General features: G+C 42.4%; 2 protein-coding genes across 4 annotated transcripts in view; one reads left to right on the forward strand and one right to left on the reverse strand.

Annotated features, from left to right (window-relative positions):
• Positions 1–4,789, reverse strand: part of LOC102902631 — a 74,586-nt gene extending 69,797 nt beyond the window's left edge. The window contains exons 1-2 of the mRNA XM_045052640.1: positions 4,779–4,789; positions 2,804–2,911 (exon numbers count right to left, since the gene is read on the reverse strand). Of these exons, the coding sequence (XP_044908575.1) occupies positions 2,804–2,911; positions 4,779–4,789 (119 nt within the window). The remainder of the gene's footprint in view (positions 1–2,803; positions 2,912–4,778) is intronic.
• The window catches only part of BPGM (bisphosphoglycerate mutase), a 31,834-nt gene that overhangs the window by 3,392 nt on the left and 2,580 nt on the right, over positions 1–25,862 (forward strand). For 2 of the 3 annotated variants that reach the window (XM_006929385.5, XM_003983076.6), the window contains exon 2: positions 13,871–14,532. In XM_006929385.5, the coding sequence (XP_006929447.1) occupies positions 13,932–14,532 (601 nt within the window). In that variant the 5' untranslated portion in view covers positions 13,871–13,931. Of the gene's footprint in view, positions 1–13,138; positions 13,284–13,870; positions 14,533–25,862 lie in introns of those variants that run through there. The other variant, XM_006929386.5, reaches the window with a different exon arrangement.

Genomic DNA, 25,862 nt, shown 5'->3' on the forward strand with positions numbered 1-25,862 from the left:
TCCTCGCTCCTGGACGTTTGAGGCACAGTGTGGCAGAGCCCCTTCACTAGTAGGGGTCCTGGAAGCAAGCTCGGGTGTTTTCAGAGCCATGCCACTAGGACGATGGCAGACCTGGCCCTAAACGTCTAAGTAGAGAGAAAAAAACTGAATGGCAGGGAAGGAGAAAGAGGTGAATATCTGCGATGGTTTCATGTAGCTCTCAAATCGAGCTAAATCACAGGTTCTTAGAATCACTAAAAATTAAAAAAAAAAAAAAAAAAAAGTAAGTTTGTTTTTCCTCCTTCCAAAGGGATGGGGGCTGCATTACTCGAGAAGGGCAACAGAAATGCATGATGGAAGTAAAGTTCACAGTTACTCTGAAAAAGTAAAGTTAAAGGATAATTGGTTGTTTGCTAACTTATTATAACCCTCTTCCCCTACTGCCTCCCTTCCAAATTATGGAGGATTGACAGCCCGTGAGTGGTACCAGAATGTTGACCGAATGTAGACTTTTCGAGAAAAGAATCAAATGCTGTGTTTCACCAGTAGCTGCTACAGTTTTCTGTGATGAGAGCAGAACACATGTCAGTTTGTACTTTGTTCTAAACCTCTCTCCCCTGAGGAGGGACTAGGTTTTATCCATCTTTGTATTCCTGTACCGTCTCGACACACCACAGATGCCCCTCGAATGTGGTGGACTTTCTTTTATTTTAAGTTTTTATTTTTAATCCTAGTTAGTTAACATAGAGTGTTATATTAGCTTCAGGTGTACAACGCAGTGATTCAACACTTCCATACATCACCCTGTGCTCATCACAAGTGCACTCCCTAATCCCCATGTTGGTGGACTTTAGAGAAGTGTAATTCAAACATATGGTGTAATGGAAGAAGCTCTGAGCTGGAAGTCAGGACACCTAGGTTTTAGTCATGAAGCTGTTGCTATTTGTGTAATCTTAAACAAATCATTTCAACCCTCTGACTTAGTTTTTTGCATCTTTAAAAAGCGGATGGTGCAGTGGATTATTTCCGAGGGCCATGCCTGTGTTAAAAGCCGGTTTTAAACTAAAGGTGATTAGACGTTTTCCACCGCGAGTACATAAGCAAAAAATCTCATAGCAGTAAATTCTGGGCCAATCTGTTGGCAAATAAAAGCTCCCATCTACAAAGGGTGGTGCTTACTCTTTTGTGCCCCCATTTAAACCAAACCAAATGGATCATTGTAGAAAATTTGGTCCGTGTACAGAATGACCATTGTACAGGGCGTAATGTGGCAGAAAATGTCATCCTTTATTCCGTCGCTCAGAGGTAACCACTGTTAGTGTTTGGGCAGATCTTCCAGTCTCTCTTCCTCTTTTGCCTTCTACGGTTGGTTGAAATTAAGTGGCACATTTCATTTCAAGTAATGACTGGTACATCTAAATTCAGCTGTGCCTTCATTTCTGTGGGCCTGGTGCTCAGAGAACAGAGGATACACAAATATTTGAGCCAACAGGTCTCTTGAACATCCTTGGAATGAAGTCTGGTTGTGAGAGGATGTTTACGTGGAAAAATAAGACTACAAGTATTACTTAATGGTAATACTCTTGCACTGAAATTTGGCCACAAATATTGAAAAAAATATACTTTATAAAACATAAACTTGACCAAGGCATTTGGATTGTAGAATACTGCTTACTATTTTGTATGTTTCTAGAGCTGTATCTTAACATCAACTCCCCACACCCCCAATACACACAACATTTGATTGTATTTCTCCTTCCACTACCTAATTTAACCTTTTCTCTTTACCCCCGCCCTCACTTTACTTTTTTTTAATTATTTTTTAAAGTTATTATTTTTTAATGTTTATTTATTTATTTATTTAAAAAAAATTTTTTTTTCAACGTTTATTTTTGGGACAGAGAGAGACAGAGCATGAACGGGGGAGGGGCAGAGAGAGAGGGAGACACAGAATCGGAAACAGGCTCCAGGCTCCGAGCCATCAGCCCAGAGCCCAACGCGGGGCTCGAACTCACGGACCGCGAGATCGTGACCTGGCTGAAGTCGGACGCTTAACCGACTGCGCCACCCAGGCGCCCCTAATGTTTATTTTTTTTTGAGAGAGAGAGAGAGAGCATGAGGTGGGTGGGCGGGGGGGGGGGGGAGTATTGAGAGAGGGAGACAGAGAATCTGAAGCAGGCTGTAGGCTCTGAGCTGTCAGCACAGAGCTCAAAGCGGGGCTCGAACTCACAGACTGCGAGATCGTGACCTGAGCCAAAGTCAGGCGTTTAACCGACTGAACCACTCAGGTGCCCCTCATTTCACTTTACTCCCAGCATTTACTTCTGCGCATACCTCAGCAAGGAGGATCACTTTCAGGAGCCTGAGGTCTGTGCCAGGCTTGGTTCGTCAAAGTCTGCTGCATTCAACCCAGAATACTTTTCACTTCGGCAGGAGTGCTTCACTGTAATTTCATTTAGTCTCACCCATAGCCCTTGAGAACAGCAGTTATCCTTATCTTTATGGATAAGGAGCCTGAGGTCCAGAAAATTTGAATACCTTGGTCAATATCAGTAAGTAGCAGAGCTGGGACTAATGTCCAGGTTTCTTGACTTCAAACTTCTGGGATTTGGTGGAAATAGCTTGTGTTGACAAAAGCTACTATCCTGGGGGAATAAGTAACCAAAGTTAGGAAGGAGGTGTCATGAGTGGGTGTTTTGCTCATCAGTGATGCCATGCAGGCCGGAACAAGCAACGTGCCTCAGGCAAACACTGATCTCATTACAGATGGAGATGTCTTCCCTGTGAATAGGGGTCTCCCTGCTGTGGTTTGCTTTGCATGTACCAAGTGATCAGTGGGGGCTGCTGGTAGATGTAAAGCTGGAGAATGACAGGGTCGTACTGCCTGCAAAACACCTGGAGGTGATAGCATTTGCTCCTGTAGAGAGGCGCCCTTAGATGACAAATACAAATAGAAAAGTTACTGTAAAGCTTTAGGGAAAGTAATAGATAGTGGAAAACAAGGTACTTTCAAGTACATGTTTGAACTTTTAATATTGAGCTTGATTTGGGGGAAAGAACGCTTTGTTAAGACTCTAAGAACTGAGCTCTGGGGGCGCCTGGGTGGCGCAGTCGGTTAAGCGTCTGACTTCAGCCAGGTCACGATCTCGCGGTCCGTGAGTTCGAGCCCCGCGTCGGGCTCTGGGCTGATGGCTCGGAGCCTGGAGCCTGTTTCCGATTCTGTGTCTCCCTCTCTCTCTGCCCCTCCCCCGTTCATGCTCTGTATCTCTCTGTCCCAAAAATAAATAAACGTTGAAAAAAAAATTTTTTTTAAATAAATAAAAAAAAGAACTGAGCTCTGGATTTCATTTCCCTTAAGAACAGTTCCTTTTTAATTTATTAGAAACATGGCTAACCCCTCTTTTTTTTCCTGTCCTCAAATACAGCCAGCCTATGTTCTGTAGAGTTGGATTCCTACAGAGTTAGGTTAAGAGTTGTTCAAAGCTGTGCAATGAGGTTTTGGACTAGGAAAAACATCAGAGTGGTTGAGGGTAGCATTTGAAGAGCTAATAATTAAGGGTAATCTTTTGATCAAAGCAACCCTGACTCTGTATCCCTTTTTTTTTTAAGTTTATTTATTTATTTTGAGAGAAAGAGCAAGAGAGAAGGAGTCAGGGAGGGGTAGAGAGAGAGGAAAGGAGAGAATCCCAAGCAGGCTCCGTACTGTCAGTACAGAGCCCTACGCAGGGCTCAAACTCACGAACTGTGAGATCATGACCTGAGCCAAAATCAGACACTTAACTGACTGAGCCACCCAGGTGCCCTTCTGTATCCATTATTTTTATGTTACCTCAACATGATATCACTGGTCACATTTCTTCCTCAGTTTTTGGAAGCAGAAAACAAACTAAGTTTTTAGACTGGTCTTTAGCCTGTAATTTTCCCCACCCATTCATGAGTTGTTAATGCTAGAGTATTAGACATCATTACTTTTCAAACACCTGAGGAAGGGAGGCAGCAACGTCTCAGGAGCATTAGTTTGGAAGACGGAACGAGCGTCAGTTATTGGGGTTGGCGGGGGAGGTGAGTGAAATTATATGCTTTAATGAAAGGCAGGAGTAGGAGGCAGCAGCAAGATTGTTGTTCTACATTTGTTGAAACTACCTAGAGGTCCTGGAAATATTGTAGTAGTAACCTCAGTAAATGCAGGGCCATGTGTTTGCACCAGTCCCCTACCTGCCTGCTCTCTCCAGGCTTGCCTTGCTGAAAGGATGCTGAGTCTAAAAAAATAAATAAATAGGGGCTCAGCCGGTTAAGCATCTGACTTCAGCTCAGGTCATGATCTCACGGTTTGTGGGTTCAAGCCCCGCAGCAGGCTCTGTGCTGGCAGCTCAGAGCCTGGAGCCTGCTTCAGATCCTGTGTCTCCCCCTCTCTCTGTCTCTCTGTCTCTCTCTGTTTCTCCCTTAAAAAAAAAATAAACATTTGAAAATAAATAACATAACTTCAATTTTATGGTGGCACTTATGGAAAGAATATTTTTTTGGCTCTACAAGCGATTTAGGTGGAATTTCTATGCCTACACGTAGTGAAAAGTCTTTGAAAAGATGTCACCTGCATAGCGTGTTTCCTTTGAATCACCTGTCGATTTACTGCTGGGCCAATTGCTAAGCTTGTATTCCCGAGCAAGTGTACATTCACCTGAAGTGTGAGACACTGTGGCAATTTATGAAGACGATAGTCTAAGAAAAGTAAAGCATGTCAAAATGACCTATTTTTGAAGTTGCTTACTACCATGAATACGTCTTCTCTCTAACTTTACCTTGGACCCATTATGAATTACGTGAATTAAGCAAAAGTAAGCTCCTCAGACTGATTTAAATGAGTTCAGTATTGTCTTCTGTGAGGAATAAAAACAATTATGAATGGGATTTCATTCCTCAAGGTACTTGCAGTTCTGGCCAAGAATAAAATCAGGTGATTTAATAATTCTGAGATTATCCCATGACAGGATGCTTAAAGGTTCAAAATGCTGATATGATTAGTAGATCTGAATATGATATCCAGCTAGGCCAGGGATTGGCAAACTAAGGCCTTCTGGTCTACTCCCTGTTTTTGTACAGCCCACAAGCTCTGAATAGTTTTTACCTCATTTACTCGTTGAAATAAGTCAAACGATGACAATATTTCACATGGATGAAAATTATATGCAATTCTAATTTCAGTGTCCACACATAAAATTTTATTGGACTAAAGCTTCATTTATTCATTTATGAACTGTCTATGGCTGCTATCAGCTACAGGGGCAGAACTGAGTAACTGCAACAGAAGCCAGATAGCCCACGGAGCCTAAAATGTTTACTATTTGGCCTTTTTCGAAAAAAGTTGCCAACACCTCAGCTAAGCTGTACTGTCTTTCACGTTCATCTCCTTCATCGCATCTCAACAGCCATTATCCTGGTCCAGGTCTCCATTATCTACATTACCAGAATCATTGCAAAAGCCTCTCAAGTTTTCCTATCAGTGGTTTTTCCCATCTCATTCTGTGTTTGTAAGTGCTGCCTGATCCTCCTAAAATACACATACTTATTTTAGTGATGTCCCAATACTTATGGAAGAACCTATCTTCTTTGCACAAGACCTTTCTGGGGCCACTATTCAGTCTTATCTTTCTAGGCTAATCTCCTCCTACTTCCTTGTTAGACCCTATACTTAGGATAGAGATCATAAAATCTTCCGAATGGGACACTCAAGTGTGAAAGGGGCCCTATAATGATTACGTGGGGGAAACAGGCCTAAAGCAAGACTGTTCTAGGCAAAGCAGGAAATGTGGTCACACTATCTATACTCCATCCGGTTTGAATGGCTCACCATTCTCCATATGTACCCGTTCCCTTGCTTCTACTCATTATTCCCTTAGGCTCGAGTTCCTTTTCCTTGTTTTAGAAGTCTGAGTCTTGAACATCTTTCCAAATCTAGGTTCAATAGTGCCATGTCCATGAGCCTTACTCAGAAATAATCTTTCCTTTTTTTATCTCCCTTATGAATGGCTTTCTCATGGTGTGGATGACTTTCTGCCTTAGTGATACACACACACACACACACACACACACACACACACACACACACACATCCTTTTTCCCCATCAGTTCCTTGAAGACATAATCTGTGTTGGATCCTGTACTCCTCATAGTCCTAGCATTATGTCATGCTCAGGTGGTGGTTGCAACACATGTTTAAAGAATGAATTAGTTGACCAGACTGGGGAGACTGATGAATATTTGGGGCTGTCAATTTGTAAATCTTCCATTTTAATGTGATTAAAGTAGTGAGAAAAGTTGGGTTTCCAAGGACTGAGGAGAGCCTCGGATGTCAACGTGGCAGTGTAGCAGAGTGGTTCTAGGCGTAAAGATAGGCGTTGGGGTCCAGTCTGCCTGAGACTGATTGCCAGCTCTGCCATTTACAATCTGTGTCACTTTGGGCAAGTTGACCTTTCCTCCTAAGTTTCTGCATCTGCAAAATGGGAGTAGTCCTAGAATCTTCTCCATAGAATGGTGGTTGAGGATTCAAATAGTCCCAAGTCACATGGTGAGCCCTCTATGAATACTAGCTGCTGTGATACCGCATGCTGTCTTCATCATCACGGTACTATTAATGGTGGGTAGGAAAATACAGCGACTCGAGACAAGGATGTAACAATAGAAGAGCCGAGAGAAATGCAGCCCCGAAATCTTAGAATAATTGTACCCCCTTGATTGAAGTAGTCAGTTTCAGAGGGACCAAAGTGGTGTGAGTCCTGCGAGAAGATGGTTTCACTTAGTAAGAAATGACTAGTTAGCAGTTTTTTGAGAGACCAGTTCAGTCGAGTGGTCAAGGCACAGGTTAGGTGTCCGAGAACTAAATAAATACTGGCCAGAAGGCGGGGAAACAGTGAATAGGAAGGGGTGAGAAGGGGAGACACAGAAGCATATAAAAGATCTATTTAGTAAGTTTTTTCTTTCAGCTTTACCATACTTTAAAAAGGAAGAGGGACGCCTGGGTGGTTCAGTTGGTTAAGTGACCGACTTCGGCTCAGGTCATGATCTTGCAGTTTGTGGGGGTTCGAGCCCCGCGTCGGGCTCTGTGCTGAGAGCTCAGAGCCTGGGGCCTGCTTCAGATTCTGTGTCTCCCCCTCTCTCTAGTCCTCCCCTGCTCACGCTCTGTCTGTCTCTCAATAATAAATAAATGTTAAAAAAAACAATAAAAATAAAAAGGAAGAAACCCTAGGATATGCTAATTCAGTGACCTGTGTGGCCCTTTTTGGAATGAAGTAAATCATTGACTAAAATTGGTGCTTAATTCAGGTGCTGGTAACCCTTGCCAAGGGATACATAAGGAACCTTCAGAACCAACTCCAGAGTGGTTAGCTTTACCAAACACAACACAAAAAACAAAGCTCGATTTAAAAAATAATAATTTTTCATTTGAGAGTAGGGAGTATATATTCGTAGTATGGCACCCCTCTAAATTGCCCACTTGACTTTGTACCTTGAGGTTTTTCTCGAGCAGTCATAAGCTGAGCCCTCCTTTATACTCACCTTGTTTGTATGCGTTTTATGAAATGACTGCCTGGGTTTGGACGGACAAGTTGTGACTGGAGATGCTCCTGTGAAGTGAAGCCAAGTGGAGCCTAGATACTCAAAAAACCCAGACCCTGAAGTCTCTAGTGGTGAGAAGAAGGAGCACAGGCATTGGAGGCAGAAGGCGTGGATTGTCGTTCCAATTTGCCACTTAGTTGTTTGTTGGTTGGTTGCTTGTTGTTGTTGTTATTTTTTTTTTTCAAGTTTTTATTTGAATTCCAGTTACTTAACAGATGGTATAATATGGTCAGTAGGAGTCTCTTCTTTCTGGAGATAATGACCATTCATGAATATATTAAACTGTCAAGGACACAGAAGTGTAATGGATGATTGTTATCGGCTCTGGCTTTGCCACTAAATACACTGTGATTCTTGAATTAAGGCTTCCTAACCCCTCGGGCCTGCCAACTGAGTGGTTTTTACTTTGGAAGTTACCGCTAAAACGGTCAGGCCTTAGGCTCATTAAGCACAATGTAATCACCCCTGTCAAACTGACTTCAAGTCAGTCAACACAGCTCCTTACTAAGTACCTTGTGTGTGTCGTATGTCAAGTGTCACGCTAGATTCCAGAGATAGGGCAAGTAGCACCTGCCGTGATACAGTTCACAGTCTAATAGGGCACCCAGATGCTGGACAAGTAAGCTGTCACAAGTGACCCATCACAGCTGTATGCAGTGTTGTAGAGCAGGGTGCTTCACGAGTGTTTTCCAAGCAGGACTGTCCACTTCCCAATGGGTGAAAGGGAAGGGTAGAGAAGTCTGCCTAGAGCAGAGGTTCTCAAAGCATGGTCCTCAAACTGGCAGAATGTCAGCATCATGTGGGAACTTGTTAGAAATACAGATTCTCAGGCCCGCCCAGATGTGGTCAGTCAGGCCTTGGAAGTGAGGCCCAGCACTCTGTTTTAACCACTTCTCTTGGTGATTCTCATGTACATTCAAGTTTGAGAATGATTGGCCTAGAGGAAATAACCTTTAAGCTCTAAAGCTGTTCTGATCCGTTTGGTAGCCACTGGTCACATGTGGCTCTTGAGCCTTTGAAATGTGGCTGGTCCAAATTGAGACGTGCTGTAAGTATAAATACGTATCAGGTTTCAAAGACCTACTATGAAAAAAAAAGAATGTAAAATACCCCATTAATACTTTTATATAGATTGTATGTTGGAATAGTATTTTGATTCTATAAGGTTAAATAAAATATATTATTTTTTTGAGTTTATTTATTTCAAGGAAGAAGAGACAGCATGAGTCGGGGAGGGCCAGAGAGAGGGGAGGAGAGAGAACCCCAAACAGGCTCTGCACTGTCAGCACAGAGCCTGATGAGGGGCTTGAACCCACAAAACTGTGAGATCATGACCTAAGCCAAAACCGAGAGTTGGGCGCTTAACCGACTGAGCCACTCGGGTGCCCCTCAATAAGGTATATTATTAAAATTAATTGCATTTATTTCTTTTCCCTTTTTTTAAAAATTTTTTTTGACGTTTTTTATTTATTTTTGGGACAGAGAGAGACAGAGCATGAACGGGGGAGGGGCAGAGAGAGAGGGAGACACAGAATCGGAAACAGGCTCCAGGCTCCGAGCCATCAGCCCAGAGCCTGACGCGGGGCTCGAACTCACGGACCGCGAGATCGTGACCTGGCTGAAGTCGGACGCTTAACCGACTGCGCCACCCAGGCGCCCCTCTTTTCCCTTTTTAATATGAATTTTAAGAAATCTAAAATTATATATGTGGCTTGCAGCATATTGTGATTGACACAGCCGATCTAAAGGGTGACTAGAGGTTACCTCAAGCTGGGTGGGACCAAAGTGGCAGTGGAGGGGAGGGGATGCAGGGCGAGGGTTCTGGGTAGGGTACAGTGTGTGCGGGGGTCCTGAAGCAAGAAAGAACATGGCATGCTCAAGGAAATAAGAGAAAACCAAAGCCTTGCAAGTCATGTTCAGGATTTTGGACTTTATCCTAAGACCAACAGGAAGTGATTGAGGATTTTAAATAGGGTGCTCACTTTTCAGGAAGTTTGCAGTTAATAAATGAAGGCAAGAGAGCTACATCTGAATATATCAAGACTCTCAAAGTCAAAGCTTCTCCCCTCCCCAAAAGATGGTGGGCATGGAGGCATTTGGTCCGGATTGAAAGGGAGCAGGACCCTGCCTGTCACCTACCCGTGCCCCAGGGCTTTAGGCCCAAACACCCCCGAGTCAAGGGAGAAGCAGACACCTGGAAGAGGTAGTTTTGCTTTCAGTTCATTTTCAGCATGGTTAAAGCTCAGAGCCGGCCGAAGCATTCCAGGAAGAGTCCAAAGTTGAGTGGAAGTTTGATTGCAGAGCTGAGGCTCTTCAGGGCACTGGCCCAGGCTTTGGTGAAGAAGGGTCAGGGACAAGGAGCCCAGCACATGTGGGGGTTAGAGGGTGTTGGACAAAGCAGAGGAAAGCTGGGATTGGAGCCTGGAGGCTGGGGGACTGACCTTCTCCTGGGGTATGGTGGCCTCTTCATTCATCTGTGGCCTGGAGATTTCCCTGTAAGTCATGGTGCATATGTTAGCAGACTCAAACTGGCCTCCAGACACATTTCGTTTAGTTCATGTTTCTAAAATGTATTTAAATTAGTTACCAGTATTAATATCAGATTTCACATAAAACTGTGCATTTCTGGGGCACCTGGGTGGCTTAGTTGGTTGGGTGTTCGACTCTTGATTTTGGCTCAGGTCATGATCCCAGGGTTGTGGGATTGAACTCCATGTCAGGCTCTGCACTGAGTGTGGAGCCTGCTTAAGATTCTTCCCCCGCCGCCCCTCTCTCTCTCCCTCTCCCCTTCTCCCCCTCTGTCCCTCCCCTGCTCACAACCCCCCCCCCCCACTCTCTCTCTTTCTCACTACAGTTGTCTTTAATGTGCATTTCTGGTGTTTTTGAAAATTGGAAGATCCAGGAACCCCACAGAGACATGGAGCAGCCAAGTAGTAGCTACTCCTTTTATTTTTATATGAACTTTTAGGAGCTGAAATGACCATTTAAAAAAAATTTTTTTAATGTTTATTTATTTTTGAGAGAGAGACAGACAGACAGAGTGCTATAAGGGGAGGAGGAGAGAGAAAGGGGGAGACACAGAATCCGAAACAGGCTCCAGGCTCCGAGCTGTCAGCACAGAGCCTGACGTGGGGCTTGAACTCATGAGCCGTGAGATCATGACCTGAGCCGAAGTCAGACACTTCACTGACTGAGCCACCCAGGCACCCCCTGAAATGACCATTTTTATGGTTTTTAAAGAAGACATTTATTTACCCTAAAGACAAAACTGAGTCCCTAGGTTCTCTGTGGTCTGACTTGAAGTATTGCAGTCTCTCCAGTGTTTGCTTTGAGGAGTCCCTTCTTCTGTGTATTCTCCAGAAAGGTTGTAAGAATGGGACCCTTAGTTCATTGAGACCAAGTTATACAAAAGCTCTGTCCATCTGCACAAGAACCACGTCCATCAGAGAAGCACATATGCTCTCTACAGTTTTCCATGGTTCCCATCATGCCTGTGGCTCAGTGTGTGTGTTTGTGTGTTTGTTGGTAAACACTTGGTATACCAGCTCCCATGATGATTAAAATCTTAAACTTTAAACCTCAGCAGCTCCCCTGTAAATATTCAGTAGTTAATTAAATGGGAAGTCAGTTGATAGCAGCAAGGAGGAAAGAAGGAAGTGACTTTATTTACCCAAGATAGATGCACTAATCTGTACTTTGTCCTATGTTCACCCCTGTACACCAGAGGGAGGGAGGGGTGTAGTCTTTGTGGCTGTGGTACTGTTTCTCTGCTCTCTCTCTCTCTCTCTCTCTATATATATATATATATATGTATATATATATATATATGTATGTATGTATTGGGGGTGGGGGGAACAGAAATTGTTTTATTTCTTAAACAGAGTAAGCAAATATAGCAGATTAAAATACTGCAAGCTTGGTGGTAAGTGCCTGAATGTTCATGATGTTATTGCCATATATATTTTTTGTTCTCTTGGTATAGTTCATAATCAAAGGCAGTGGAGAAGTGCTTTTGCCTACAGAATTTGTCCATCCTACCCTTTTTTTAAATATATATTTTAGAGGGAGAGAGAGAGAGCGAGTATGAGCAGGGGAGAAGGGCAGAGGGAGAGAGAGAGCATGAACAGGGGAGAGGAGCAGAGGGGGAGAGAGAGAGAGGGAAGGAGAGAGAATCTTAAGCAGGCTCCACACTCAGCACAGAGCCCAATGTGGGGCTTGATGCAGGACTCAATCCTGTGACCCTGGGATCATGACCTGAGCCGAAATCAAGAGTCAGAGGCTCAACTGATTGAGCCTCCCAGGCACCCCATCATACCCTTATTCATTTAAAGGGAAAACAGCTTTATTAGCATAAGGAGGCTTCTTGCTTGACGCGACAAAGTGAGGGTTGGGGTGGAGGAACACTTGATAGCCTCTCTTTTCTCCATTCCCTTCTCTACCAGCATCAAAAAACAAAACAATAAATGTTACAGGAGGGTGGGTCTAGTTTTTGATCTGACAGAAGTTTCTAGTACTTGGTGAATTGGGGCTCTTTGAGGAAACAATATAAAAATGCCTTTCTTTTGCAAATTAAACACACACACATACACACACGCCCACACATTCATTATTTGGTCTCTCCCTGTGCCTTAGACGGGGGTTTGTTCAAGTGAAGGATCCTGAAATTTGAGCTCATTAGCTCCGTGATTATTCTGCTTCTGGGCACCAGTGATCACACAGCAAAACACTGCCCAGATGTGTGTCATCCCATTCTCTGTTCTTCCGCCAACCTCATGCCCCTCTGGGCTGAGGGTAGAATCATCCCTCTTCCCCCAGAAATTCTCAGCTGTCTGATGTACCTTCGCCCGAGCCCAGTCTCTTCCAGATGCTTCCTGTTTCACATGCACTAAAGCTTCAAACCTGATGCTTGACCAGAAAGGGGTGTCATAAACCTGACGACCCTGGTCTTTCAGCTACTTGCAGATTACCTCAATCTGCTTCTTCCCTCAGGGCCCCATCAGTTTACCTTCTCCTGCAGTGAGATGAAGCCTTGTTTTAAAGGGTTTTTATTCCCCTTCAAAATCTCTGGAAATTACTAAAGAAAGGAAGAAACTAGATACCTAGATTCCAGTTAACTTTGTCACTGTTATGTAACTGTGGGTGAATCACGGATTAAGTGGGCCAGAAAATCTCCCATTTCATGGAAGTTGCAAGAACGGCAGGAGACCAGGCCCCGATGTTCATATCATTTTTAGTCCCCAGTGTGGAAAACCCTGGGGTGGAAGTGGAGAGCCTGGGCATGCAAGGCAGGCAGTGTTTGTCGGTATACATATGTCCACTGCAAGGAGGGTGAGGGCAGGCTGATGCAGCCGGAACAGCAGATTCTCCAGGGGACGGAGTGGGCCCAGCAGACCTTCGGGCCAGCAGCCTAACTTAGGGAATTCAGAAACACTGTAAGGTTGTCTGTCCCACTTCACCAGATTCTTCTCCCGCTGAGATGCGGCTGGTGTGTGCAGGGCAGCCTAAGATTTGGGCAGGAGGGGGCGGGGCCTCCTTATCAGCGTGCTTCCTGTCACTTCTTCAGACCTGCTCCTGCTAATCTCTTTCTACAGGCAGCATCTCTTCTACAGCTGCTTGCATTTGATAGCTTTTTTGCATCAGGATTTATGCCTGCCGAGCGTTGTTTTGGGGGCAGGTGAGAGATTATTTAGGTGAGTACCGTATTCAGTGTTAATGTTGTTTTAAATCACTTTTGGTGTTGTTTGAACGTTGGGCTGGACCGTAGATTTTCTTACGTGTAGTGTCGCCTGTGGCATTGAAGAGCGAGTTGCCACCCATTAGTGATTTACATACCAAGCAGATGTGGTGGTTCATTGAATTAACATGTTTAACTTCTATAATAAGGTGACACTGGTAAATATTCTTTTTCCACCAGGGGAAAAACAAAGTGAGAAGGATGCCTTCAACCTGGAGTCAGCTGCTAGGAGCTGGGAGTTCCCAGCTACTAGTCATACTTTCAGACGTCTATAACTCATTCTAGTAAATCCTCTCTTCTGTGAGCACAGACTGCCTTTTTATCTGGTGGAAACGCAGCATGCCATTAGAATGACATGTCCTGTCATTTTACATCATACAATTAAGATATTGTCTAGCTGTCAGAAAATTCAAATCGACTAGGCTCCCTGTAATTAATTATCTGTAGAATGTGCCATAGTGTATATGTTGTAAAGTTGTGCTTCCATTCAGGTAGTCGGTTGAATGAAGACCATAACATTCTTTTTGTTTCTTCTCTTTCTAGATGTCTTGCTGTCATTGAACACGGGCCCATTTGCAAGTGCTAGGCGAGCTCAGCCATCAGTATGTCCAAGTACAAACTGATTATGTTAAGACATGGAGAGGGCGCTTGGAATAAAGAGAATCGGTTTTGTAGCTGGGTGGATCAGAAACTTAACAGTGAAGGAATGGAGGAAGCTCGGAACTGTGGGAAGCAACTCAAAGCACTAAACTTTGAGTTTGACCTCGTATTCACGTCCATCCTTAATCGGTCCATCCACACAGCCTGGCTGATCCTGGAAGAGCTGGGGCAGGAATGGGTTCCGGTGGAAAGCTCCTGGCGTCTAAACGAACGTCACTATGGAGCTTTGATCGGTCTCAACAGGGAGCAGATGGCTTTGAATCACGGTGAAGAACAAGTGAGGCTCTGGAGGAGAAGTTACAATGTGACCCCACCACCCATTGACGAATGTCACCCTTACTACCATGAAATCTACAGTGACCGGAGGTATAAAGTGTGCGATGTACCTGTCGATCAGCTGCCACGATCTGAAAGCTTAAAGGATGTTCTGGAGAGACTCCTGCCCTTTTGGAATGAAAGGATTGCTCCTGAAGTCTTAAGTGGCAAAACCATTCTGATATCTGCTCATGGAAATAGCAGTAGGGCTCTCCTGAAACATCTGGAAGGTACCGTCTTTATGCTACTACTTATTAGAGGTTGCTAAATGTTATGCTTGGACCTTAATCTAGAAAGGACAGGGTTTCTGAGCACAATTTACATAATGGACTTTCTTGCCCTATTCCCTTTTTTCATTTCAGTCTCTTTTTTTTTAATTATATGAAATTTATTGTCAAATTAGTTTCCATACTCATTTCAGTCTTTTAAGAATCATTTTGTTCTATTAAATCAAAAACGCTGTGCCTTTCACATTCATACTATATAAAGCAATGATTCTAAAACTTTAGCAAGCATCAGATTTCCCTGGAGGGAGACTTTGGTCTACTCCAGATTGCTGGCCCCATCCTTGAAGTTTCTGAATTTGTAGGCCCCGGGGGTACTGTTGGAGAATTTGCACTTCTAAGGTGTTTTCAGGTGAAGCTCGGTTACTGCTGCTTGGGGGTTTTCCACTTTGAGAACTATTGATCTAAAGGATAATAAGGTTTTTGCTGTAGCAAGGTAAAAGCAGGCTAGGGAGGGAATTAATTTCTATAGAGATGGTATGCAAAGTCAATTTATTTATTTGAGTCGTTCCAGATAAACAAAATTATCTAGACTTCAGTTTTGCCCATGCTCTTCCAACTCTAAACAATTATTCCTGCGTTGCAGATCTGTGTTTCTTGAACAATTCCTTTGTTCCAGCTTTTTCTTTCCAGACCAGGCCTGTTCATCGATTGGGAGAAAGTTAGGGGGAAGGTAAATAAAAGGATTGCCTGTTGGAGATAATCAGTGGGCTCAATTTTATTTTAACCACTTCATGTTGTGTTCTAAACATATTCTGAAATGTACAATATTGTTATCTTCCTCTTAACTGATGTAAACTAGGAACCCCTGAGGACTCAGGCTCACCACTTTGGGGCATCAGCGACTGCACTGTGACACTTACAGGGGGTTCTTCCTTCCCCTTTCTCCCTTCACTAAGCAATCCCAGGCATTTGTGCTTTTTGAGTGATCTGCTCCCTCGTCCTTTGTCCTGACAGCACCAGCAGTAGTTAGCCCCTGATATTAGAATGCATTTCTCTAACATTCCTTGCCCGTTCTGCTTTACTTTTCTCTATGAGGCTGTGAAAAATGAAGAGGTTGACATTGTATGTGAAATAAGTGAAAATACGTTATTGGTAACCAAACAAAGTGATCTTTATGAGATTTTATTATAAACTTTTTAGCATGTGCTTTTGCCCCTGATTTTTATAACATGGCCAAAAGCCAAATCATTACTCGAATACTTGCATCCATTAGTTGTGCAGAGATCTAAACTCTACAGACTTTATTGGCTATTAAAAATGTTATTGGCTAGACATGGCGCTCACCCTGTTTGTGTATATATCTTATTGACTCAACTACATAAAGGCTTCTATTCTTTTTCTTTCAGAATAGTCAGGTATTTGATTAAGTGATAAATAACTTCATCATTATTGGACTACAGTACTTTATTGTTTGAAGAAGAGTTGAGCCTTCTCTTAGGACAACAACAAACTGAAATTCAGAATTTCGAAGTTTCTGCCAAAAGGTGTATTCTGTTCCACCGCTCCAATTCCCTTGTTCCAGAGACGAGACTTCGATCTCTCTGTGGCCAAGCTCCCTTCCCTAAAGAAGACGCCATCATCTGCTTCAGGAACCTCTTTTCTCCCCTGTCTTAACTAGGAAACCCTCCCTTTAAAAATGATTTCTTGCTATTTAATACCATTTATTCTTCAACTGTCTTTAGGTTTAGATGTCTTTAAGATTATTCTGCATCCCCAGCCACAGCCCATTCTAGATACTCCCTTCTATTAGTGCATCGAGGATTTCCCTATTTGTTACTGTTCTTTTTTGAAGGGAATAGGAAGGGTTTAGCCAGTGGTGAAGAAGACTGTCACCCTGGTCAGAGTAGAGGGAGAATTACCTGTGGATGGCAAGGTTACCCATAGAAAGCTTACTTTCTGTATTTGAGGGAGGTCTTGAAACCATTAATAATTTACCGAAAAACAATCACTTGGTATAGCTGCTGTGGAAAACAATCTGTCAGCTTCTCTATAGATTAGACCTGCGGTTACCATACGATCCCACCAATTCTATTGCTAGGTATTTACCTGTATTCATTTCCTAGCGCTACTGTAACGAAGTACCAATAACTGCAAGGCTTAAAACAACAGATACTAATTTTCCTCACATTTCCCGGGGCTGGAAGTCCTAAATTAAAGTGTTGCCCGGGTCATATTCTCTCTATCCTTTCTTGCGTCTTCTAGCTTCTTGGGTTTGTTGGCAATCTTTGGCATTCCCTGGTTTGTAGGTGCATCCGTGCAGACCTGTCTTCACTAGGTGTTTTCCCTGTGCATCTCTGTTTCTTGTCCAAATTTCCCCTTTTCGTAAGAATACACATAATATTAGAGTAGGATGAAAGATATCATTTTAACTTGACTACCTCTATAAAGACCCTGTTTCCAAATAAGGTCACATTCTGAAGTTAGGACTTCAGCGTATCTTTTTTGGAGGGATAATAGTTCAACCCATAGCAATACTTAAGAGAGATGAAAACCTATGTCCAAATGAAAACATGTACACAAACCTTCATAGTAGTAGTATTCATAAGAGCCAAAACACAGAGAAGCATCCCAAATGCGTGTCACCTAGTGACTAGATACATTAAATTTGGTATCCATACAATACAGTATGATTCAGCAATGAAAAAATGAAATACTCTTATGTGCTACAGTGTGGATGAACTTTAAACTCATCATTACCTGAAAGAAGGGAGTCACAAAGGAATATTTATTGTGCAATTCTACTTAAATGAAATGTCCAGAATGGCCACATCTTTACAGACAGAAAATAGATTATGTGTTTCCTGGGCCTGGGGTAGAGGTGGAAGGGTGTGGAATGAACAGTGGCTGCCGTTAGGTACAGAGTTTCTTGTTGGGGTGGTGAAACATGCTAAAGTTGATTGTGATGATGGTCGCATGAGTCTGAATATACTAAAAGCTGTGGGATAAATAGATAAATTGTATAGTATGTGAATTACCAAGTTAAAGCTGCAAAAATAGTTTAATCAATGGGATTGAAAGATTAAAGGATGTGGCATTGGCCTAGAGAAAAATATTGGAGGGCAAATATGGGAAGCAGTGTCAAAGTAGACATGTATGGATGTGGAGTAAAGAATAAGGAAAAATAAAATAAACTACAGCTTTGGTCACTAGAGCAGAAATGGATTTATAGGGGTTGCTGAGAAATTAGTAGGCATTAGTCCTCAGGCTTTATTTAATCTTTCTTCTGGAGGTCTTTTTTTTTTTTTTTTTTTTTAAGTTGGATGTATAATGCTAAATGACTTTTCAGAGCTTAACACAACTGAAGCAACCTTAAATTATAATTCCTATCCCTCTCCCTACCTATAGGCCTTATACAAAATGTTGTTATTTGGAAGATAATTGATTTAAAACAGCAGTTTTCATGCTGGAAGAGGCAAATGGTATGAGATTTGAGAAGGAAGTACGTGAAAGTAGAAAAGGCATAAAGTTGGCTGATGTCTGCAGCAGAAGACAGGGGAGGTGTAGATGAGGGAGACAGGAAGTGGAAATGGGAGGGTTGGTGACCATGGCGGATGGCAGACATTCAGGGGGAGAAAAAATGGCAGAAAATCCAGAATATGCCATTAGGCACAAGCCATAGAGTGGGGAAACAAAAGCAGTGGATGTGAAGATTGGGATCTGTCCATAGGAAGACAGAAGGCTGGTATGTAAGTTTGGCTCACCCACCCCGGGCAGAACAACTTGGTTCCTTTTGGCCTATGGTACCCCCTGGTGGTGCCGTTGTTAAGACTCATGGAGCTCTTTGGTGTCGCTGTGCCTCCCTTTAGAATGACCTCCACGCCTAACATGGAAGAAATTATTTTAGATTTTAGAATCACTCCATAAATTAGTTATCATGTCTTATTTTAGGAGTTCCCTAAATACCAATCTCCACTAACAGATTTCTCTTACTATATATTGAAAAATAAGATCCATGTATTCGATGTCACAGCTCTAAGAATTAAGCATAAATGACTTTGCCAAGATCTGAAGGAACAGTGTATGTTATTTCTTCCACATAATTTCTGTTAATGAGATTTTAGCTTTTTAAAAATTTATTCTGGATGTATATGTTTACCAGAATAGGAATACCAACATTAGTCTTACCTCACACATCTGACTTTCAGGAACTCAAGTTATAGGGCTTTATGTGGTATTTGATAAATTCTCAGCCTAAAAGAAAATATTCCTTTGAATTTGGATGCTAACTTAAAAAAAAATTTTTTTTTGACATTTATTCATTTTTGAGAGACAGAGACAGAGTGTGAGTGGAGGAGGGGGAGAGAGAGAAGGAGACACAGAATCCAAAGCACGCTTCAGGCCCTGAGCTGTCAGCACAGAGCCCGATGTGGGGCTCGAACTCCTGGACCACAAGATCATGACCTGAGCCGAAGTCAGATGCTTAACCTACTGAGCCACCCAGGGGCCCCTGGATGCTAACTTTTTAAGATTCCAGAAATTAAGTGAATCTTACTTACTTTAGGGGGAAATACAGGTATTTATCATATAGGAAGGACCACTGGCCAGTTTATTTGTGTGTGTGTATGTTCATTGTGTTAAAAAAATATCATAAAATTTACCATTTTAATTGCCAGTTTATTCTTACTGTAAAGTTACATGACTGTATCACCCCCATTTTCTGGTTAATACCTGTTGTTCCAGTGCAATTATTAATAGCATCTCCTTTCACTTTCATAAGTGCCCTGCTTGAATGATAAATTATGTGGTCACCTTACCATAAAGGCGTTAGCCTTTACTAGTATTAAGAATGAATCCCGGGGCGCTTGGGTGGCGCAGTCGGTTAAGCGTCCGACTTCAGCCAGGTCACGATCTCGCGGTCCGTGAGTTCGAGCCCCGCGTCGGGCTCTGGGCTGACAGCTCAGAGCCTGGAGCCTGCTTCCGATTCTGTGTCTCCCTCTCTCTCTGACCCTCCCCTGTTCATGCTCTGTCTCTCTCTGTCCCAAAAATAAATAAACGTTGGAAAAAAAAAAATTTAAAAAAAAAAAAAAAAAAAAAAAAAAAAAAAAGAATGAATCCCTGAAATAGGTGTGACCAGATTCCATATTTTCTGTAAACACAAAAGTTGCTAAACAAAAGTAAAAATGTTTGTGGTTGTAGGTTCATCTGATTCCTAGTCATGCTTTCTAGATATGTCTATATAAAATTCTCTCCTATTACCAGGATCTTTCAAGGAACTGGGCAATTTTTCCCTGTATTATCCTTAAACTGCCTGACAAACTTAAAGCATGTTACCTTCTGCTGGGGAGGAGTATGGTAGCCGATAGAATCAATGACAGCATACTCTCATATCACAAAAATACTTTTTTGTTTAAAGACTATAACTTTGGGGTAGGAAGGATGATGACCCAGTAAAATAACTAATTAGAATATTAGTCTATCCTGAAATCTCCAAGTGCCTTATGATCTCTCTACTTAAAAGTATACTAGTGTTACACATCTACTCTACCTCGTATACACCTCAACAATGGAGACTGTTGGTTCTTAAGACGTTATTTTGTTTGTCAACTATTTGGTGCTATATGACTTTATCCTATAGGCAGTCCAGTCCTGACTGACACTTCTTCCATTTGTGAAAAAGAAGACAGGTGCTGTTGAGGGGAAATGAAAGCCAGACAGACCTCAGATGACTTAGCCATGATCATGATAATTAGTTGGAGTCGTGAACTCCACCCAAACCCAGTTCACTGAGTCTCCACACATGATTACCACCTGGGCTTTTTTGTTTTAAATGTTTTCTGAAAAGTAGCCCTTCCCTTGATCTATTTTTTGTTTGGAATACTATGTTTTAAGAAGCTGAGTCAAGAGTATCCTTGGCAGGTTAACCATTAAAAGTTAATTTGATGCAGCTAACTCTCAAATTATTATTGCTGTTACCCTAATATTGTGGTTTGTGAATGGTGTTCCCTAGTACAGATGTATAAGGTGACCTTTTTTTTTTTTGAGTGCATGCTAAGTGCAGCTCTAGGCATTTACATACATATCCTATTTAATATAGGAACTAGAGCCAGGCTGTGAACTCACTGGAAAACTGAGGTTCAGTCCCGTGTTTTACACTGCTGTTTAGTGTATCTGGGTCATACTTTTTATTTCATTTGACCAATCATTGATTACTCAGCTGTTTTGCTTAAAGAAACTGCTCTAATGAAAAGGAACAAACTACTGATACCCTCAACATCGTGGCTGAACCTCAACGGCATTATGCTAAGTGAAAGACCTGGGCTCAAAAAGCTGAGTATTGTACATTCTTGTTGAAGTCTTAGCCTTCAGTAGTTCAGAATGTGACCGTATTTAGATAGAGAGTCTTTAAAGAAGTAATTAAAGTAAAATTGGGCCATTAGGGTGGCCCTAATCCAACGTGATTGGCATCCTCATAAGAGATCAGGACACAGACACACACAGAGAGAAGACCATGTGAAGGTACAGGGAGATGACAACCACGTACAAGCCAAGGAAAGTGACTTCAGACTTTGATATCCCCAGAACAGTGAGAAAAGAACGTTGAGTTTTGTTTTGTTTGTTTGTTTGAGTTTTGTTTTTTTTTTGTTTTTTGGGTTTTTTTTTAGCAAAAAACAAGCAAACTATGCACTGTATGACTCCCATTTATATGCCTGTCAGGAAAAGGCAACACTATCGGGTCAGAAAAAAGATTAGTGGAAGAAAAGGTAGGATGCAGGGGGGCATAAGGAAAATTTGGGGGGTTCATTAGAGCTATTCTGTACACTAAAACCGGTAAATTTTACTGCATGTGAATTATAGTTCGGTGTAAAAAGTCTAGCTTTTATCCAGTGAAATGACCATTTCTCTAATGGGGACCGTGGCTTTTGTTGCCTAAGATAAAGACTCGATTAGTTTGTCAACTAGTAGAATTAATTAAATGAAGGTTGCTACATACGCCTAATTGTGCCTTTGAAAACTAACCCGGAGGGCCCCGGTATGCTCTCTCAAGACTGGGAGCAAGTAGTGCTGACTTTACTCAGCATCCAAACCATGGACATCACAGGGAATCGCTGGCACAGCCGGTCTTCGCAAGTTATCTAGAAGCTGTTGGACCAAGAAGCTTTGTCCTTCGAGGTTGTGAGCTTGTCTAGGAAAGGTTTTTCTGCCCCAGAACTATTTCTGCTCACTTGACACTGAATTCTCTAGTCGTCCTTGGGTCTTCTACCTGTCCTTTTTTTCTTCTCACAACCACCTAGGCAAGGAGTAGGTCAATGCAAGAGCATGAAAAGAACAGCAAGTCAAGTGTTACTGATTTGGAACTAGGCAGCACTCTTGTACAAGAATTGCAAACACAGGAACCCATGTCAGGGCCTAGGATACGCTTCTTGCCTGATCAGGACAGCTTCTACCATGTCGATTACTTATTTAACATCTCTGCTTTTAAATTGTAGGTAATTGGGAGGTTGCATTACTTTTAACTGGAAAGTAGTCCTTGACACTTTCAGAAGAAGGACTGCAGACAGACCTATGAGATACGATATAGTAAGAAAATTCCTACCTAAGGAACTGCTTTACCTGTTTCTAGCAGCGTAGAGGATTGCCTGTGCTGTGCTAGTAAGTCCAGGCAAAAGCAGGGCCCTGCGCTGACTGGTTCAGACACACTTGTCACAGAGCACCACCGCGAAAGCTCCTAACACAGGCTTAGTATCTAAAAGCATCTTGTTCTGTAGCGCTCCAGACAGGCGTTTGTTTCTTTCTCTGTGGTTGGCATAGTCACTTCCTGTTTGTTTGCTGCTGGCCCACACTGAAGGAAAATCCAGGGCCTGAACTGAAGCGTTGGATGTAGTCTGCGTCTTGCCAGCGGAAGTGGATTGTTTAGTCTGGGTTCAAGCACAGGACTAGGCAGTTTCAAGTTTGGCATCAGAGTGGCATGCAGGAGACTCATGAACGACAGGCTTGGTCCCTGAAGAATTGGGTGCAGCTGCACACATAGCAAGGCAAGGAAGCCTTGAGGCAAAATTAGAGAGCCGGGGAGGGCAGGTCAGCCAGGGCCAGCTGTGGCGGCGGGGCTGACGAGTGCTTCACCTTTGGCATTTTAGCGTGATATTTTCGGAAGCTGCAAATTCAGACCTCTCTCCTGTAAAGCAAATGCTTGTCTGGTGGTATGGTGAGGCTTTCTCTTATTCAAAGTTTAATTGATGTAGGAAAACTTTTACTTTTAAAAGTTGCAGGCTATCTTAACTTTGAAATTCAATGTGGATTCTTCTCTTTGCCTTATTCCAAATTAGAGGCTGTTATCCTATCATCGTGTTGCAATATTCAAATAACCCCTCTGCACTTGCTCCCCAGCGTAAGTTGTAAATAGTAGCATCCAAACTTTAAAGATTTCTGATTAAAGATAGATAGATCATCTATGAAATTGAGAACATCTTGTGTCAGCTCTCATTTTTGCAATAGAATACAGGCCTCTCACCACAGACCGCCCATCAGCGGGGTTTGAATTGTGACCTTCTTGACTGGGAAAGGTAAGTGGGGCGTGGGTGCACCTCACAGCCAAATGAATTGGTCGAAGTGGTTTCCCTCTTTTCCTAGTTTCCAAAAGTATACACTATAGATTTGGGGTTTGCTTTCATCCTGTGACAAATCTGTCTCCCTGGCCATCTTTTCTCCTGTTGCTCGAGATGAGCAAACCTTTGGAGGAAATCAAAGAAAATATATAGACAAATTTAATTTGAATTGTTTATTAGCACTAAATACCTTGTATCCAAGCCTAAGTGCCTTCTCTCTCTCTTTTTTGGTAAGGTTATAAAGGAAACACAGTCTTTAATCAAGGTTTCAAGAGTAAAAGAATAGATTAAATTGGAAAGCCCAGAGAGTTCAGGTTTATTCATTTCAGCTGTGTGCTGAGGGCCTGTCAAATCAGGTGCTGTTCTTGGCGCAGGATATAGCCCCTAGAATTGGACACGCAAAATCCTGGCTTTTGAGGAGCTATGTCCCCATTTTGATCTCTTTCTGAAATTCGGCCGATACTGGAACTCTGGCAAAGTCTTCAGAGTGCTTTCATGTATGGACTTTATAAGTTAGAGTTTGTAGCTAATGTTCTGTTCCTTATCACTTGTATTTGTATATAAGAAGTAGATTCATACAATATATACAGTTGTAAAAGTGGATCATACAGCTGAACAGTTTCTGGATCCTGGCAGCCAATGCATATAATAGAAGGTTCTTTACAGTTGAACAAATATTACTGAGTTCTCACAGGGGGTAAGGCACTGGTCTGAGAGCATGTGTGACACAGGGATGGATGAGACATGGTCCCTCTTCTCAAGGCGTTTATAATCCTGGTTGGCGAAGCGAGCATTTGCACAGCCACCTCTAATAGAAGGCCAAGTGTGAATGCTGTAAGTGTATCTTAATATACTTAATTAATGTATATACATATTAACGTAAGTATTAATATACTTAATAATGTACAGTGATCTCGGGGCACCTGGGTGGCTCAGTCGGTTAAGCGTCCGACTTCAGCTTCAGGTCATGATCTCACGGTTCGTGGGTTCGAGCCCTGCCTCGGGCTCTGTGCTGACAGCTCAGGGCCTGGAGGCTGCTTCTGATTCTGTGTCTCCCTCTCTGCCCCTCCTCCACTCCCATTCTGTCTCTCTCTCAAAAATAAATAAACATTTAAAAAATAAATAAAATAATGTACAGTGATCTCAATAACTGACTGTGGCTCCTGTTCCTGCTATAATGACTTGGTGGAGAGGGCTCATAGGTGCAGATTTGACTTTCTAGAGCTATTCCTGTATGCAGAAAATGAAGTTGTTTGAATTTCTACCCATACTGGCATTGAGTTACCCCCTTTGACTTACCATAAACTTTCACTGTTTCTTACTCGAAATAGCCCAACCATTTGGATTGACCACAGTTAACTCCTAGATGCTCCTACGTGAAGATTCAAGAATTAAAGACAATGGTTGGGGGTTGAAGAAGGGGCGGCAGGGGAGGGAGCGGTGACGGAGAAGGGCAGTTGCAGGGTGAGAACTCTGATATTTCCCTTCAAACGTTCTTGGAGCCAAAAAAACAACAACAAAAATCTAAGCCAGTTATCAGACAGGGGATGTGCTGTTTGTTCACTCATTTTAACTTTCATATGATGTTCCAGTTAGTGAATTTATAATACAGTATTGCATAATACAGTATTGATTCAGTTTGGCTTAATTCAGTGCAGATGCATTATTCTAGCCTTAGGAGTTCTGCTGGCTTAACTTTCTCAGGATGAAGAATGGCTTATGCCAAAATCGAGTAATGAGTAATAGCTTCACTGTGGTTTTTCCTAATTTGCTATTTTAAAATTTCAGTCTGTTAAGTCTCATTGACTGATTATTAACCAGTCTAAGCATTTTAAATATTTGTAAGTAATTAGTCTGCTGTGTGAATGATTTGAGTAGTCATTAAAGTGGAACGTCAACTTGGTGTTTATTGGAAATGTCTCTATTTTTGTTGAGCTCGCCTTCCTTTGTATGTGAAATATGATAGTTCTCGTGGCCTTTGTTTAGTTGGCTCTTTGATTTGGTCCCACACAAAAGTGGGATGTTATCTGAGCCATAGACATGAGCTCGAGTGTGGTGCTGTTGAAGAGAGGACCTGTCAAGATCTGGTTAGATCTGGGACCTTGGCCAAACAGGAGAGTCCCATGTGCTCTCCAGCCCCTTGCCAAAGACCTAGAACTCATTTCTAAGGTCCCAGACGACAACCCCTAAACCTGGCGCATCATGATCCCAGTGTGTTAGCTGTTTCAAGGGGATCAGATGAATCTGTCCTTACCAGCCCTGAAGACGGAGGAACACGAGGTGCTACTGTTTAGTTAGTACCCAGCCCTTCAAAAGGGCAGAACATGATTGCAAACATTCTCTTCTCTCCTTATACTGCGCTGGAAGTAGCCGTGAACAAGTCGGATGACCAGAGTTGAAATCCTGGGATTTGGGAATAAGAAAACCAGGTGCAGTGTGATTGCCTTATCAGTCTTGTGATTTGAGAAATTTAATTTAACTTCTCTGGATCTGTTTAGTATTTTTTAACAGCTTTCTTGAGATATAATTTACATAATGTACAGTTCAGTGGCTTTTAGTATGTGTACAGAATTGCCCATCTATCACCACAGTCAATTTTGGAACATTTTCATTAGTCCCAAAAGTAACCCTATACTTAACTGTCACTTCCCAATTTCCTCATTCTCTCTAGCCCTAGGCAATCACTAATCTATTTTTCTCACACTAGATTTTCCTATATAAATGGAATCC

This window comes from Felis catus, chromosome A2 (genome assembly GCF_018350175.1).
Source record: "Felis catus isolate Fca126 chromosome A2, F.catus_Fca126_mat1.0, whole genome shotgun sequence".
NCBI lineage: Eukaryota > Metazoa > Chordata > Mammalia > Carnivora > Felidae > Felis > Felis catus.